Below are 17556 nucleotides of genomic sequence, written 5' to 3' on the forward strand. Positions count from 1 at the left end.
TGAACACGTTTTCACCATTGTGGTCAGCAGTAACGAAAACTTAGTTATAAGAACTTCCAGAATTGTTATAGCAAGGATTTTAAGAGGAAGATTTGTGGACAGAATATTATTCATCCTTCATGGTTTCCAGCAAGCCAGCTGCTAAAGGAGGACTTATGAAGAAACCTCTTCTGTGGATGGGTTGCTCCACAGCTGCCTACACTAGTGTGCTGTGCCTCTTCCTCTGAAGCCACCAGTAGTGCCCTGTCTGAAACTTGCTATGCTAGGGCTGAGCAAACCCTGGCGTGGTGAAGCATGGCAATTCCTGTATCTCTATGACAGGGAGTAATTGGCCCTAGCAAGTGCCAATGCCCTTGCTTCCATCACTCCCTCCCGGTGTCTTTGCCTTATTATAATTTATGAAGGTTTATTAACCTTCTCTTCTAGATTCTCACTAAGCCTCTTTTGGACACTTTCCAGTTTCGCTCAGTTTTTCATTCTTTTGCCGATGTGAAAAGTTCCAATCAAATCTTTAAATCCCCTCCATCAATTTTAAATAAGAACAAGTGAAACTCTTACCCTTTTCCCATCATTCAAATTTACAAGCTCGTGTATGATTTTCACCGCTCTCATTTCAAGGACAGCATCCTTTCAAGGACAGTGGTGCATGAAAGATCTTCATGCGAAATGAGCAGTGATCTGTATGGCAGTAGAACTGTCTTTATCTAATTTTCTGTTCCCTGGAGACTGGAAACCAAAATCCAGTTTTTCATCATTTATAAAAGCACAGGGGAAAAAAAGAGGGAGCTGATGTGTTTCTGAAACGTGAATTCCCCTTTTGTTTTACAGTGCTTGGATTTCTTTCCTGGTCATTATGTTGTGATATGCTTTCAGTTTGCCATGTCCAGTAGTTCTTGCACAACAGTATCCTGGTGTAATCCTTTGTTGCATTCAAGTGGAGATTTTGTAAGGCAAGATTAAGTACATTGGGGTGGAGGGAAGAAAGAAGGGCCCTTTCCAAGGAAACACACACACACATGCCCCCCCCCCCCCCCCCCCCCCCATGCTACTTTTCCCAAGCTAACTGGAGGGTTATATGTTTAGATCCAGAACGTTCAGGTTCAAGTCTGGGATACATCAAGGGAGGCCTCTCAATTATTAGAGCTGGCAAAGCCAAGGTCAGTGATTAACTTGTGGATCCAGCATGTCTGAATCTATACAGCAAAAGAGCTGCTGTTGACTGATCTTAAGTATTAGGTGAAATCAGAGTTTCATTGAAATTGCAGCAAAGCTCCCACTGACTTCAGTGGGGCTAGGATTTGACCACTAGATAGGTTTAGTTTGGAGACAGTGACAAGCTTCACCACTTTGATATAGTCCAGCCACTTGGGGTGAGGGGTAAGAGATGTTAAGTTGACTCAAAAAATCAAAATATTCTGAAGTTTCTAGGAGAATTTTTTTACACAAAACTCGCTGTCTCACTTGGACTGAATAGCTACCTGAAACTAGAAAGCCATGATTAGGATTAGCCTGGGATAAGTCGCACCAGCTTCTGTAGTCAGCCTCAACAGAGTGGTGTAGCTAGCATCATATCTGGCAGCCTGAATAGCTGTCTCCCCATTTATAGGACACAGAGGCATTTGACAGGACTTGGGATTTTTAAACAGAAGGCTGGAGCAAAGCTTAATTCAGACTTTTGGATCTGTAGTAAAATGCCTTAAGTACTCTACTACCACATCCCCTTGAAGTTAACCGGTAAAGGCATGCTCCTGAAAATGGGTCAGCAACAATCATCATAGATCTGCAAAAGTTTCTCTCGGTAAGACTAGATACTATCACTACCTTCATTTTTTTTGTATAACAGTTAAACCTAAAAGCCCAAACAGATGGAAGGCCCATTGAGCATTTTGCTGTAGGCAACCATGGTAAAAGAGAGTCTCTGCCCCTAAAATCTTGCACTATAAGGAGAGAAGAGAGAAGTTGCATTATCCTTCTGTTACCCCTGAGAAACTGAGGCACTAAATTATTTCATGACTAGCTCAGGCTATAGGTAGAGATCCTCCTAATTGCCAAATTAAGTGTCCTCTGCTACAGCTCGAGTCTGTTGCTCCTAGTTGGTCCCCTACAGCCACGGAGAAAAGCCCATCTCCAGCCTCTCTGTAATTACCCTACAGGTATCCTCCTCTTTTGCAGACTAACTAACACTGGCTCTTCCAGCCTTTTCTCATCAGTCATGCTTCCTAGGCCTCGAATCATTTCTGTCACTCTCTGCTGGACTCTTTCCAAATTGTCCACATCTGTCTTAAAATATGAGGCCCAAAACTGGACACAGTACTCCAGGTGTGGTCTCACCAGCACTGAATGGAGCAGAATAATCAGTTCTCTTGATTTCCAAGTGCACTCCTGTTAATACAACTCACTATGGTGTTGGCCACTTTTTTTTTGGCAACAAAGGCACGCTGCTGGCTCGTATTGAGTGTATGGTTTACTGTAACCCCCAAGTCCTCGTCTGCAGTACTACAGCCTACCCACTCATCCCCTTGTCTGTATTTATGCCTGCAATTATTCTGTCCCAAGTGCAGGACTCTGCACTTGCCCTTGTTGGATCTCATCTGATTGACTGATCCTTGGAGGTTTTTCAGGCCTGACTCAACAAAGCCCTGGCTGGGATGATGTAGTTGGGGCTGGTCCTGCTTTGAGCAGGGGTTTGGACTCGATGACCTCCTGAGGTCCCTTTCAACCCTCCTTTTCTATAATTCTGTGACTGTGGAACATTTCTCCGATCTATTCAGGTTATTGTACATCCTAGCCCTACCCCTTGCAACTCCACCTAACTTGGTGTCATCTGCATATCTGTTAAGCTTGCACCTGATCCTATTGTCCAAATCATTAATGAAAATATTAAAACATGCCAGATCCGGGATAGGCCCTGATTTAGGAACAATCCATTCTGTATCTGTGCAGGAGTTGGACTGGGTGACCCTGGAGATCCCTTTCAACCTTATAATTTAATCTATTTGAGCAGACATTTTATGTGTAAAATGGTGTTAGCAGGACTTCTCAACTGCACAACAGCATTTTGAGGAGAGAGATGTTAAGCACTGTGAGATATTCAGATGCCATCTTGATAGGGACTGTATAGGAATTTTGGAAAGGTAGATACTTGCTCGAATAGACGTTCCCGAAGGGTTCAATACATCAGGGGACTCTGCTAGGGAAATCTGCTGTGAAGCTTGGATGTAGTGTGTCCACCCTTAATGTGATGCTGGTAGTTAGCCAATAAACATGCCTCAAAGTTTCTGGTGCACCCTGGAACCTCATTAAGAACTGATACATTGTGGCTTTCAGAGGATAATGTACCTGAAGTGGGCATACTTGTGCTTCGTTGCGGTGCGTCCTGTTGTGATTCTTTGATGGCGTTGGGCTGGATGCCTTCTGTGCTCCTTTCTGTGGTTGTGAAGTCGTAGGACAGTTTTAATCTAAGTGAGGCAGGTAGTCGTGCACTTCATTCATATGCTGTCTAGTCTCTGCAGAGCTTATTCTTGTGTTATAACATTCACGAGACCTTAATTCCAAATAAGAGCCAGACCTTTCAGGAGGGGATAACGGCTACTCTTCTTGAATGACCCTTAATGCAGACCGAGAGGGGCCAATAGCTTTACCAGAAACTGGTCCAAAGAAAGAGCAGCTAATGACCCCCTTGGCATGTCACAGGGAGAAGATTAATGCGGCTAAATGAAATCCCAGGCAAAAAGGCAAATGGCTTGTGCCTGTCATGCACTGACAAAGCATGAGAGGCCTCTCGCTGATTTATGTGCATGCGTGATCCAGACGAAGCTGCAGGATTTCGATTGAAATAATGTGAGTAATTAAAAAGCAAAAAAGAAAAAAAAAAGTACCAGCCGTATGGCAGAGGTTGATGGAATCTAATTGGAGAAGCAAATGAATAAGAAACATTTTTTACTGCATTTTTGTTCTGAGTTTTATAGGCAGCTCGGACATCAGAAACTAATCGTACATGAGAGCTCAGCTGATGTATGATGTATGTATCATACATCACAGTTGGCTGAGAGGATTTCAAGCTTCTGTTCAAAGCAAACAAAAAGCTGGAATGACGCAAAATATAAAAATGTATGTTTCGGGCTTCATTAAGCTCGTGTCATATGCTCATAATGATTCCTCCTGTGATACTCAGCACAGCTATAATTGAAACTTCTTTATTATGGCCCAGTTTTTGTTAGAAACTGAACCATTTTTTGCCATAGCTGGAATTGCCATTTATTTTTATTTTTTTTGTGTTGGTAACATGCTGCATTTAGTTATTTCAGCCTCTGAGGCAGGCAGGCACATTTACTTCTTTATAAAGTTGCCATAGTGTAGGAGTGCTGTGTTGTATAGAAGAGCTGCAGTGACACAATAGGAATGTCGGTGTCAACCTGCTCATTTGGGGCCTCGTTCTGTCAGCGGTAATTGCATTGATTGCCCCGTTGGGTAGGCTGGTTCCCTGTCTGCAGTTTGTCCTCTGTAATGGGTGGTGCTGTGTCACTGAGCAGTCCCCAGAGCAAAAAAAGAGTCCCCAGCTCAGGGACTCTCAGCTCATCGCCTTGTTTTGGGCAAGCGGTGAGTTATTTTATGCCATTTTGCAGATCGGTTTATTATCCTCTCTGGAAGGGCATGGGAGGGGGTCAGTTGTGCACACTCGCTTGTGCACAGAAAAAGCAACAGGTGAGTTGTCCCTCCTTCTCAGCCCTGCATCCAGCGTCTCATCTGATTAAGGGGGCTGGGGCGGATAAAGGGTAGCTCAGTCCTCTGAGTGACCACCTATGAACCGACGTGTCTGGTACCCCTGGAACCAATAAGGCTGTGCACTCATAGTAAACTGATATTACTTGTCAACCTCCTGGCCAACGCTTGGGCCAAGTCAGGACCCACCAAAGCTCAAATACAGGCCATTACACCATAGATAACATGCTGTAACAACAGGTACAATTACAGTTCCGAGTTACAATGACAGTATCAAATGAGGTTCCCCAGGTGCCTGTCCTACGTCTGATGTTGTTCCACATCTTCATTAATGATTTGGATGATTGGATCGAGTACACACTTAAGCACATTTGCAGATGACGCCACACTGGGTGGAGTTGAAGACATTCTGGAGCGTAGGGCTAGAATTCAGACTGACCTGGATAGACTGGAGGAATGGTCCGCGATCATTTGAGATTCATTAAGGACAAGCGGAAAGTCCTACCTTTTGGAACAAAATAATTGCATGCACAAATATAGGCAGAGAATGAGTGGCCAGGCTGAAGTATTGCAGAGAAGGACTTGGAGTTTACAGGAGATCATCAAATTAATATGAGATAAGTGTGCTCTTGTTGTGGGGAAAAAAGCCAACTGCATACTGGATTGTATTAGTAGGAGTATGTCTTGCAAATCAAAGGCAGTGATTCTTCCACCCTATTCAGTGCTGGTGAGGCCCTGCCTGGAGGACTGTATTCAGTTTTGGTTCCCACCCTTTAAGAGAGATATGGACTGGTTTCTCCAGTGCAAAGCAACAACAATTATTAGGGGCCTGGGAGGCAAGACTTATAAGGAAAGGCTTAAAGAACTAAGTTATTTAGTTTGGAGGAGAGAAGACTGAGGTGGTTTTGATAACGGTCTTCAAATACCTGAAGAGCAATTACAGAGAGGTTGGAGATGGGCTTTTCTCTGAGGTCATAAGGGACAGGACTAGGAGTAATGGCCTCAAGCTTCAGCAAGGAAAATTTAGATGAGAGATTAGGGAAAACTTTCTGACTATGAAGGTAGTTGAGCATTGGGACAGGCCTCCTAGACAACTTGTGGGATCTCCATCCCTGGGAATTTTCAAGAGCGGGTTAGATGGATGCTTAGCTCAGATGGTTTAGTCAGGGGTGCTCCTGCCTTGAGCAGGGGGCTGGACTAGATGATTTGTGATGCCCCTTCCAGCTCTACTTTCCTATGATATTACCCACACTCTGCATGCGTTGATACTATACATTGTGTGTTTTATGTATGCCAGAACTATTTTAACTTTGCATTTTTCAGTAATTATAGAGTTCCACCCCTCAAATGGCTTATTAGCAGAGGTGACAGGCCCATCAGAAACTGGTGACCACCCACACTGCTCATGGTTAACCTTTTTTCCAGCAATGTGAGATGGAATAAGGTATTTTTGTCTGGATTTCAACTACTGCCTGCACATTTCTTTGCAACTGAGATCTAGCTTTTCCTTTCCAATGAGATTTCTACAGTAGCCTTTTTAATGCCCGGACTTCATTGTTGTCACCCTCCCACCCACTCACGCACAAACAGTAGTAGAAGTGGGAAATGATGGGCTGGTTCATAGCAGGAAAGAACCAAGGAGAAACAATTGTTTTCCTTTACTGGAAAAGAAAATTGAAGTCTAGATAAAACATGTCTAAGCTGACTCAGAAGATAGCATAACAGACGGAACACAGTCTTCTTGTGAAACCAGAGACACAAACTGTATGGGGGTGGGTCAAGTATCTAGTGGCTTTTTGGTTTTCTTTTTCCAGGGACTTCAAGCCTTCATTCAAAAACATCTTTCAGGTCTCATTCACATCTACTCTAAGTTGTGCAATGTAAAATGTCCATAAAGCATGTGTAAATTAAGCTTATGGCTACTTTCCGCTACCTGAAGGATGTAAAGGTGGTGTGAAACGTTCAAAATATTGAAGGTAAATGAGAATCTTTTACCTTTTGTATTAAAATTCAAGCCAGTGGAAAATTTGCTACTGACAGCAATGGACCCACAAAGTCAATATAACACTTGCAAAAGAGACCAAATTATGTGCTCCCACCCCCTCCATCCCCCAATTTCAGGAGTGGAGAGAAACTAAAAGTCCTAGAGACATACAACAAGATGCTAGTTTGGGATGCTCGTGTGTCAGGAAAGGCTGAGGAAAGGAGATTACGGTTAAGACATGATGCCTTTGAAAATTTGGAAGGCTTTCATAAAGATGGAGAAACATTGATCTTGCTTGCTCTAGAGGATGGGGCACAGGGCTATGAGTGAAACTGCAGTTTAGGAGATTAAATCTCAGTAAAAAAAATCTAACTTTAAGAACAAAAGAAGAGCGGAACAATTTGGCAAGGGAAGTCCTGGACTGCCCTTCACTGGTGATTTGGAAGAAGAGACTGAATACAAGTCTGTCTGGGATGAACTGGGAGTAACAGATCCTGCATCTTTGTAGGGGACTGGACTAGATGGCAGCTGGACTTCTATCCATTTTACTGTTAGGGTGCAGACAGAAGTGACAATTTTTGCCCAATCTGGCCAGAGAAAGTAGTGACCAGACACAATTACACAGCTGCAGACAGCTTCAAAAATGGCCGATCGGGTGAAAATATAAACCCTCATTGCATGAGGAGTCAGCTGAAGATGTTTCAAAACACAGCGTCTTCTGTAACTTCTGTCTGCGCTGCCTGCCAGCCTCGAGCTGTTTTTAGAATGGGGTGGGTAAATTGGAGCCCCCAAGGTGGGGGGCTCCAATTCACCCCTCCCTCTCCAGAGCTGGCTGGGAAATACCTCGACTGAGCTCCCTCTGCATCCTCACCCCACTCCTTTTCTGAAACAGGGACAGGCTGGGAGAGAGGAGGGGCTTTGCTAGGGGAAACCAGCTGCAGGCTCCCAGCCAGCAACTAGATTCCCCTCCCCAGGAACCAACCGTGAACTTCTGTTTGGTCCGGGGGATCGCTGTAACTCAGAGCACTTCCTGCAAAGTCTTCTCAGTTACAGCGGGGAGCTGCACTTCTGTCTGCACCCTTAGTTTCAGAATAGCATCCTATTCTTTTCACCAACCACGGTTATAAGAGATACGGTATTTTTGCTGTCAGAAATGATCATGGATTATGTATTGTTATGTCAGAAAGGAAAGCAGTGGAAATGGGATTTACATTTGGGGACTAGGTGAACAGTTCTGTTTCCTGCAGATGTGAATTCTGTGGTTCTGAGGAGAGTGCATCCCATCGTGCACTTGGTTTATTCAGCATCATCTTTCATGTCAGCATTAACTCGTGGAGGATCCCATTCTGCATTGGCTATTGGTAGTCACAAGTGTCAGTAGGCAGGGTCAAGACGAGCACTGGAGCATAGCAGGGCTCTCCCTGCTCTCCCCCTCTCTTTTTCCTTGGGGATTATGGGACATCTTCAAAGTGATGGGTCCTAGTTGTACCTTCAAAACCCTTCGCTCTTCTCTGAAATTCCAGGCACATTGTGTTGAATTTCCAGGGTGCTTTTGAGACTCTTTTTTTCATGGAAATAGTATGATCTATTCCAAAATGTGTTTCCAGTTGGTTTGATGAGGAGAGGACTTCAGTTCTTATTTTGCACCTCCCTAATGTTTAAAAAAACAGCAAGTACATTTCCTAGCCCATATTCCTGCTTAGATCAAATGTGGTATTGTCATAAAGGCCAGGACTGTATTAATACACAGAGCAGCGGATCTTTATTCTACTCCATTGCTTTCTGTCTCAAGGTCGCCTCTTACAGTGTACTTGGCAACTGTACCTTGGCTCTCATCTCCATTGCAGCAAGTCATAAATTTCTCTTGCCTTTTTGTGTGTGTGTGTACACTCTCTCTCTCGCGCGCTCTCTCTCTCTCTCTCTTTCTCTTTTATACCCCAAAACCCCTAAAAAGGGGGATTTATTTGTTTGCTTTTTTTTTTTTTTTAAATACTGTAATGGAGACATGAAATCTCCAGGAGAGGGGTGCAATAGTTACAACTATTTGATCTGCTGCAATAGGATCTATATTTAGCACTTATTTAAGAAGGCATATGGCTTCAACAGATGGCAAAGGGAAAGTGAGTCAGAAAAACAAAACTATTTGTATTGATTTTTCTGGTCTCTCTTGGTGATATTTTTCGCATTATAATGCTTGGGTTTTAGTATGATGCTGTTCTGTTCATTCAAGGAATGTCTGTGCCTTACTTTTCAGTAATGGAAAGCAAAATTAGCAGGAACTGCGAGTGCCTGTAAATTTTGGCAAGGGCAAGAGAAGCTGAAGGAAATAGAGGACACATACGGTTTAGCAAGTAAACCATCTGGCCGTGACTTCTGAAGACACCAGCTCCACCAAAATCAAGAGGAGTTTGAGATGCTGCATAGCAAAAGAGGAAGGATGGCACAAGGCTCAGGCTGCCAGTCCAGGCACTTGAGAGACCTGGAGTCAGACCTGACTGACACAGATGTCTAGTGTGACCGTAGGAAAATCACTTTGCACGTTGTCTGTCCTCATTTTTTTTTTTTTACTTACTTATTTATTTATTTATTTTTTGTAGCATGAATTTAATAGGGTTGAAAGGAACCTCACAAGCCATATAACCCAACCCTCGGCATGAATGTAGGGTGACGGTCCTAACCCATCCCAGACAAATGCCTCTTCAGACTCTTTTGGAAAATCTCCAGTGAAAGAAATTTCCCAACTCCCCTTGGCAACTCCTTCCATTGTCCTAAGGTTTGCCCACTTAGTTCATTCCCCCCGTCTGAGATTTAACTTCAATCTGCTTTGCTTTGTTCCCTGCCTGTGGTGACAAAGGAGAATGATTGTTCTTCCTCCTTCTTATGACAGCCTTTGAAAACTGCATTAATTTCCATTTTCCAGACTAAGGAAACTTAGTTTCTTCAACCTTTTTCGTGTATGGCTTCAACCGTTTCATCATTGTCACTCGCCTCTGGATCCTCTCTAGTCTCTCTGCTTGCTTCTTAAAATGTTGTGCCCAGAACTGGACACACTAAAGCTTAACCAATGCCTAGTATAGAAGTAGTGTCACTTTCCACGTCCTGCATACACAATTTCTGCAGCACTCCTCTTCCTTTCTTAGGATGGCAAGGCTCTGAGATGCCATGTAAATGCCATAAATGGGAACCATATAAGTACCCGAAGCCAACAGTGGTTTCCTAGAACTGTGTGTTTACTCAGAAAAAAACCCCAAGTACTTAAGTCTGCATTACTATTCAGACAGAAATAGCTTTAAGGCAGAAACCAGGCTTACTAATATTGCAGCTTTCTTTTATAGATGTTCTTTTGTGGTAGCGGTTTCATTAAAGCAAGGCTTGGCACAATCCAGTGTCTTCATTTATTTGAGCAATAACATAATTGTATTATTTTTTTCTTAGCCATTGAGAGGGTCGGGGGGTCATTATCGTTTAAATAATCATCTTATTTCAGTGCTGGGTACTAAAGGAATAGTAATAGGCTTGGTTTTTTGCACTGTTTTTTTTTTTTTCTTCAAGATTATGCAATCCCAAGATCACGTAATTTTTTTTCTCTAGTATTATGTATATACATTTCACGCTCACCTTTTCACACTCATCCTGAGAATGCAAGCACTGCTGTACTGGGTCAGGACTATGATTGAACGAGTAGGCTACTGCCCCGGATCCAACCATGGCAAGCATCTGAGGAAGAGTATGAGAAACCAGGGGAGCGCAGAGTGGCTATCCTTGGTTGTACCCTCCCAGCAAGCAGCAGTCACGGAGTTAGGGATGTACTGAAACTGAGGCCCCATCCCTGGGACTGGTATTTAACACCTCCGGGACATCTTTTCCAAAAAACATGTCTCCCCCGTGGGTTTATGCTCCACTGTAGCATTGATGGTATTATAATTGTATGTGTAGGGTTGCATTTAAAGGAAAATAAAATAAATGTTGGTGCCTATACAGTTATCGTCTAGGATACTAGAACCAGCTTGATTGCATTGCTGCACCCTGACCTGAAGAAGGGATGGGACAATTTTCACCAACTTATTTGAGCAGGTCAGAACAGAAGAAATGAGTCAGTCCCCATTCCTCCTCTTTTCTGATGGATGAATAAATTATTTTGGCCCTCCTTGGAGCTGCTTCTCCCCCAACAAGGCTTTTTGTGCCACTCTGAGCAGTGAGTAGGTGGCAGAGACACAGTAAAGGCATTTCCCATCGACCCTTGTTCTTCCTTGCTCCCTGCTGTTAAAGTTAGTATATAAGCAGGACCAATGGAGGTGGAGAAGGGTGGGGAGAAATTAGGACTGCCTTCTTCCTGAACAGTTGAAAAAGGGCTGAGATAATCTAGTCTCCTGCGATTAAGAGCTATGCTGTACAGAGCAGAATTTGCTTTGGGGGGATGTCTTAATTCATTTTGTCTGGAGGAAATGCATATTTTCCACACTTTTTAACATTTTCATTGCTGAGTTTTGCTGTTTGTTTTGTAGGCAAAACTGGCATTGGTATTTCCAGAGGGTTGTATTTCCATCATTGAATGCAAGATTTATGCTAGATGAACTAGTCCATTTTAAGACGACTAACCATGGGATAAATCGCAAGGGTTTCTTGATAACCTCTGGTATCTTGTGAGAAATGTTAGAGTCAAAGGGTAGGGGCATTCGAGATGTGTATTATTGCTTATTGCAGGAGCGCTTTAGTTGGGCTGTAGTTAAGGTTGAGAAGTTTTTTATCTTTTTTTTTTACTGTTCAACGGTCAAATTTTCTTCCAACTGCTCAAAAATTCTCTTGCTAACTCAGGGTGCCTCAACATTTGTTTTGCCTTGTGGACATGCTGTGTAAAATGGCGGCCTGAATTTGGGGCCATAAGAGCAAAGGCTGGCTCCCCCGTGCCCTGAAAAACGTGTTTCATAAAGCTCAGGTTCTACCCACTTCTTTTGTGCTTGCCTGAGACTCAAGCGGTGGCTCTGGCTGTCTCCCACCAGATCAGCGCTGATCCCAGCTCGTGCCCAGCACCTGCTGATTTGTTGGCGAAGTCGTATTAAAAAGGTTAAAGGAAGAATTTAGCTTTCTAGACGGTGGGGTTCTTGAACATCCGTGTGCCAAACAGATTGTGGTGTGTAGATGGATAGAGACCGTCCAATAGGTATTCTAGCCAGCTAGCGTTCGTGTGACCTGGGTGACTCAAAAGGGCGTTCTCCGATCTTTGAACCTCTGCACTGCCCAGGCATTGCAAATGTGAAACCTGTCCCAGAGAGCAGTCAGAGAAGGAGCTGTAGGTATGTCTCCATGATGCGATGCTGGTGAAAGCTTTTTTATGGAGCGGGAATCTGGGCACAGAAGGGAATTTGGTGACTCTCAAGCTCTTTTTAAGAGGAAACAAGTGACATGTCTGAATGCTGGCTGGAGAGGGGTGGGTCTATAGGAGAAAGGACTTATAGCAGGGGGCTATAGAAGAAAGGGATTTGGGGTTGCAGTGAAGGGAGGGGGGTGAATGGAGATAGGTAGTTGGCAAGCCAAGATTTGGATCGAGGGGAGGACAGGTGCATAGGAGGAAGCAGGGTTGAGTGACAGTGGTGAGTGAAAATTCGGGGAACTGTAAATCCCATATTTCTACATATACACTGGGATTTGGGAGTAGAGTCTGAGCCCCTCTATCTGCCTGCCACTGCACCCTCCCTCCTTCCCCCCCTCCCATGTTAGTTAGGATCAGGGCACCCCCAAAAGCGGTGTAGATGTAAGACACTGGAAATGAAGAAATGCAAAATTAAGGCACTTGTGTAGGGGAGAGGAGAGAAAGTAGAGGCATGGCAGCGGTGCTGGGACCCAGCTCTTTGTGCACTTTATCCTACAGGACCAGTAGCTTGGTGACCCTCCAGTCAGGTGTTGCATGTGAGATGGGTACTTAAAAATGAAAGGTTCAGCTAGCATGGGGCATATTTTTTTTTATATGGCCATAGCTGCAAAAGTACCAGTGGTTTCATGGGAATACAAGTCAGAAGGGCAGTCTCAGTCACAGGAAAGGGAGAAATAAGCCAGTCTTCATTCACATCAAGTCATTGCAAGCAGCATAGAAAGAAATTTCCAAGCTTCTTAGACACAGAACATGTCAGTGAGAACCCTCATCCCTGAGAGCAACTCTACATTATCATCACTCCAATGGACACACATTTGGAAGGGCTCTTCGGAAATGGCACTCTTTTCTTGACCCTCCAGCACCCCAGCTGCAAATACAGAGGACTGGGACTGCTCCCTCCACACGAGCTGGCAGTAGCCACCCATGCTCCAGTGGCAATCGCTGCTAGGAGTAGCTGTCTTCAGTGGTGGAAGGTGTGGCAGGAGCATCCTGGCAGAGTTGAAGTGGTGGTAGTCATACCCCCACCCAATGAAGGGGAAGTGATGGGTCCCTAGCAGGATATAGTTAGTTTGTCTTGCTTCAGTGGGGAGTGATGAAGTTCAGGTCTTTAATAGCTCACATGTGTCTTCTCATTATTGGGCTAATTGACATTGAGGTGGGAGATGAAGGTCAGTCGGTTTAAGGCGAGGTGGGTAGAAGTGTTTGATGGCACTCTGTTCCTAAGGGTGTGAAGGCAGTTTTGAAAGCAGAGGGAAGGAGTTATAACATTTACCCAATGTATAATGATTTCTCTGGGGCTGGTACAGTGAATTTAAGTCTGGTATAGGCAGGTCCTGTTTAATAACATCTGATGGAGCCTAACCTGTCTTCCACATATGATGGGTGAGTCTTTGTAGGCTGTAATGCAATGACAGCTGTCTACATTTTAAAAGATAGGAGCAAATTAAAAATTCCAACCAGAGAAAAAGATTCTGACGTTTCAAACTACAGAAGAAATCTTCTGGATAAGGATGAGGTGAATCCACCTTGTATTTTAATGTCTTATCACAGTATTGCTGACACCACGATTTAATTGTGAGACAAGGTGGGGGAAAAAGCATGTGGTTGTTTGAAATCCCGTGATCTTCCAGTAATACCTTCCCCTGCCAAAGGGGAAAAAAGAGGGCTTTGGCGATCTGTTTCCTGATTTCTGTTTTAATTTGGGAGGAGAGAAGGTGGAGTGGGTGAATGGTACCACAATTCACAAAGAGACTGGGGAATGTACCACAATTCACAAAGAAACTGGGGACAGCTGTATCACTAGAATGGCCGCGGGTGATCAAAATTGTCCTATTTGCACAGAAAAATTGGCAACTGGAACCTTAAAAAATAAGTTGTGTGTGTGTACATATGTGTTATGCATTAACCCAAAGTATCACTAGCCTCTCAATACAGCAGACACTTGCAATGGCTGAGCTGCCAGCAGGGACATTCACTCTTGAAGAGGAAATAAAGAGCCCTGAGTGTCTGGAGTAGCCATCGATTCAATCTTAAAGCAGTGTACATGTGTTCAACTAAACCCCAGCCTTTATATAGTAGGAACACAGAGGTCCCTTGACACCGCAAAGCTGTTGCTATTCCACTGTGCCCAGAGGGGCAGGTTGCCAGCATCCAGTCTAAGAGCCCTGCTCTCTGCAAAGGACCAAGCACTGCTTTCAAGCCTTGTGTAGCAGTGTCTAGGGACAGACGCAGAAGTGAAGGCTGCGTTCTTCACAATATTGTGAGTGAGTAGGGCTCAGCATTAGGCATGATTAGGCAGCTAGCGTGCTGCAGCGGTTTGCTCTGGAGCTCCGCAGACCACTGCGAGCGTAGATCTCTGTGCATCAAGACAATGCCAAATTGCAAAGCTGCTGCGGGTTTGAGAAGGGACTTTGCACCATGGCACTGTATTAATTCACATGGATACATAACATCTTGGGGATTGTTGGCTGTCTTTGACTTTGACCTTCTCAACAAAAAATGGTGGCTATTACACCACCTTGCAAATCTAGCTTTTAAACCAATTACGTGTTGGCAGTGGTCCGGGTAGGAGTGTGTTTAAGATGAAAATCACATTAAACTTTCCATCTCCAAAGAGAGTCAGTACATCAATATCCAAATCAAATAACGTAAAGCTCCTTTTGTCCGCCAGAAAGGAATGAGAATACATTATATCGGTAATATCATTTCCTTGGTATCTTGCAAATGATGAGGTTTAAATTAAAATAAATATGACTGCGTGCCGTTGAAGAGCTAATCAGGCTCAAGTCTTCTAACTGAAAGCACAAGAAAGTAAAAGTGTATTTCTATGGACTGTCTACTCTGCACGTGCAGGAGGAGTTGGGCGGAGGAAACGTTTTGTGTGGTCCTCAGTTTGCCGGATACAAATCAGCGTTAAGAGAAATGACATGAATTGTTTTGAGTTTCAGCCGTATGGACTCTGTCATTAATGTCCCCAGGTCTGATCTTATTTTTTCTCACAATATATCTCCTGTTAGACGGCAGACTTTTGCAGGGTCACCTTTGCCTGACCCTAGCAGACAGGTGATAGATAAATATATATATATATATATATTTGTATATTATTATGGAAGCTCAATTTATCTGCCAGCCATGGCCTATAAGTCAGTCCCAGCTTCTCCTTTTTAAGTGTTACAAATAAAATTCACAGTTGGAAGTCTTCCACGCTGCTTCATATACTCTTAGCCATACAACTCCTAGTTGTAAATAATATGAGAAGAGCAAAGCCAAAGCAAAGGTTTTCATATAGCAAGATTGCCTCCTTTTGACCCGCGTGTGTGTCAGTAATCAGCGATCACTCAGACCTCCTGAACAGCACTGTGCCCTTGCCAAAGATGTAGAATAAAAACCGCTGTATACAGACCCCCATGCAAGAAAGCACATAGTGAATGTGCATTCCTGTTTATAAAAGAATGGGTCTAATGACCTGTTCGAGTAGGGATCACAGCATTATCTCTTTTCCAAGACAGCGAACCCTGCACTTTTATAGATTTGTGTTAAAGTCAGGGATGTATTTGGTAGCTGTGTTGGTCTGAGACGAAAAGAAACTACCTATGGGAACTTTCTACCATCTTTAACTTTTCCTGAGCCTGATGAAGGGTGTGTGAGCCCGAAAGCTTACAGAAAAAGGTAGGGTTTTTTTTTGCAATGTCTTAGTTGATCTAATAAAAGGTCTCATCTCTGAACGAAGGTTTTTGTTAAGGACAGGAGCACTCTCATACCACCGGGTTCATAGAATTGAATTCCAGCAAAGCATCAGCCAACCTCTGCTTGTGCATCATGCTCCAAAAATTGGGGCTCCTTCAGGATTCAAGTAGGGCTCTGGTTAGGCCTGGCTTCGAGGAAACTTTGAAGGGATGTTATTCCTCTGAAGTAATAATGTTATTTCCTGGATTTCCTGTTAAGTACTTATAGTGCAACCTGAGAGTTTCGGAGACTCTTAGGTCACTTATGGATACAGTCGGGGCCAGATTAACCCTTTAGTGTGCCCTAGGCAAACAAACTCATGGGACCCTAGCTGAAGGTGATTTTTTTTTTTATATTACTTTTTTCACTCAATAATTATAATATGTAAAATAAGCACAACTGGGCCCCTTCTTCACTTAGGGCCCTAGGTCTGGGCCTGGTTTGCCAATGTGTATCCAGGGACGGATTAACAATGGCACTGAAAGCTGGTGAATCCATAGCTAGTGTAATCCACCATTTGAAGATCAAACAAATCTGCTTGCACCCACTCCCAGCTGTGTCTGGGCAGGAGTCTATTTATCCCGATCTAAAAGAGCTTGGCTTGTTAAGTCAAGCTGTAGCAGCTCATGGTTTTAGAGCTGGAGATCTCCACTATTGTCTCATCTGTGTAAGCCAGAATGGCAGCTGTCTCTTTCTCCAGATCCAAAGGAGGCTTGGAAAAGTTTTTTTTCAGGCTTTTTCTCCATTGAGTTTCATTTTCAGGCTCCGTCGTACATTTGCATTTCACCTTACAGCAGAGAGGGGCAGTTCTGTTGGCATTTCCAACCCAGTAATGGGGCTTCCTAGAAGTGTCAGAAATCCCAAGATCCTTCTCTTGTTAAGATTTGCAGCCAAATTTTGCAGATCCAAGTCATTCTGCTAGACACCAGAAATCTACAGTCTTGTGTATTAAGCCTCCTAGGAGAACAATTCAAGGCTTATCCTTCATTAGGAGAAAATGTCACCAAAATTAATGCTGTTGCAAGGTCAGCAACTCCCACTTGGAAATCCAGCCTGTCTGCTTTAGTTTAACAGTTGTTTTCATGAAATGCCTCAGCAGGGGACCTTTATCCTGCAATAACATTCTGAATCATTAACATCAATTATCGGGAATGCAAGTGTTTAATTACAAGTACAGATACAATGGGCCTGGTTAATCGGGGAAGTCAACATGTACAATAGAACATGATCTCATTGCAGTAATCAAATCAATGCTCTGTTGTTTTGCACAGGTGACTCCAGCCTCTGCTCAGCCTGTGTTCATGAGAACAACGTCTACAGCAGAGTGTTTCAGATCTTGTACAGGAACGAAGAGATTGTTCTTAACGAATCCATGAACTTCAGGGTTCATCTCCTCCTAGATGGCGAGAGGGTAAGTTCTTCTGAGAGGTAAATAAAGTAGGTGAGAGAGGCCATAAGTGCTGATCCCAAGCTTTCCACTGGGTTCTGAGACTGAGTTGAAACTGAGGACAAGGCCAGGGTCATCTGTCCTCTGACTTCACTGGGTTCATGTGGACTTGTCTCTGTGCTCTCTCTTGGTGCTTCTTGGAGCACAGGAGAAGCATTCAGTCTGCAGGTGGACTTCATTTCTCTACCCGGTACCTCAACGGTGGTTGTTCTCATAAGGATGAGGGTTCTGGAGCCACCTTCCCTCTGAGCTAATGAGGAGGAGGAGGGAGGATCGGTAGTGCATGTCCCTCTGCAATGTAGGGAA

The 17556-nt window shown here is 43.8% G+C and overlaps 1 protein-coding gene across 2 annotated transcripts in view; it reads left to right on the forward strand.

Annotated features, from left to right (window-relative positions):
- FAM135B (family with sequence similarity 135 member B) overlaps window positions 1-17556 on the forward strand; it is a 392360-nt gene that overhangs the window by 264963 nt on the left and 109841 nt on the right. For both annotated transcript variants that reach the window (XM_025214643.1, XM_006016449.1), the window contains exon 4: window positions 17075-17214. In XM_025214643.1, coding sequence (XP_025070428.1) covers window positions 17075-17214 — 140 coding nt within the window. The remainder of the gene's footprint in view (window positions 1-17074; window positions 17215-17556) is intronic.

This window comes from Alligator sinensis, unplaced genomic scaffold (assembly GCF_000455745.1).
Source record: "Alligator sinensis unplaced genomic scaffold, ASM45574v1 scaffold721_1, whole genome shotgun sequence".
NCBI classification, from domain to species: domain Eukaryota; kingdom Metazoa; phylum Chordata; order Crocodylia; family Alligatoridae; genus Alligator; species Alligator sinensis.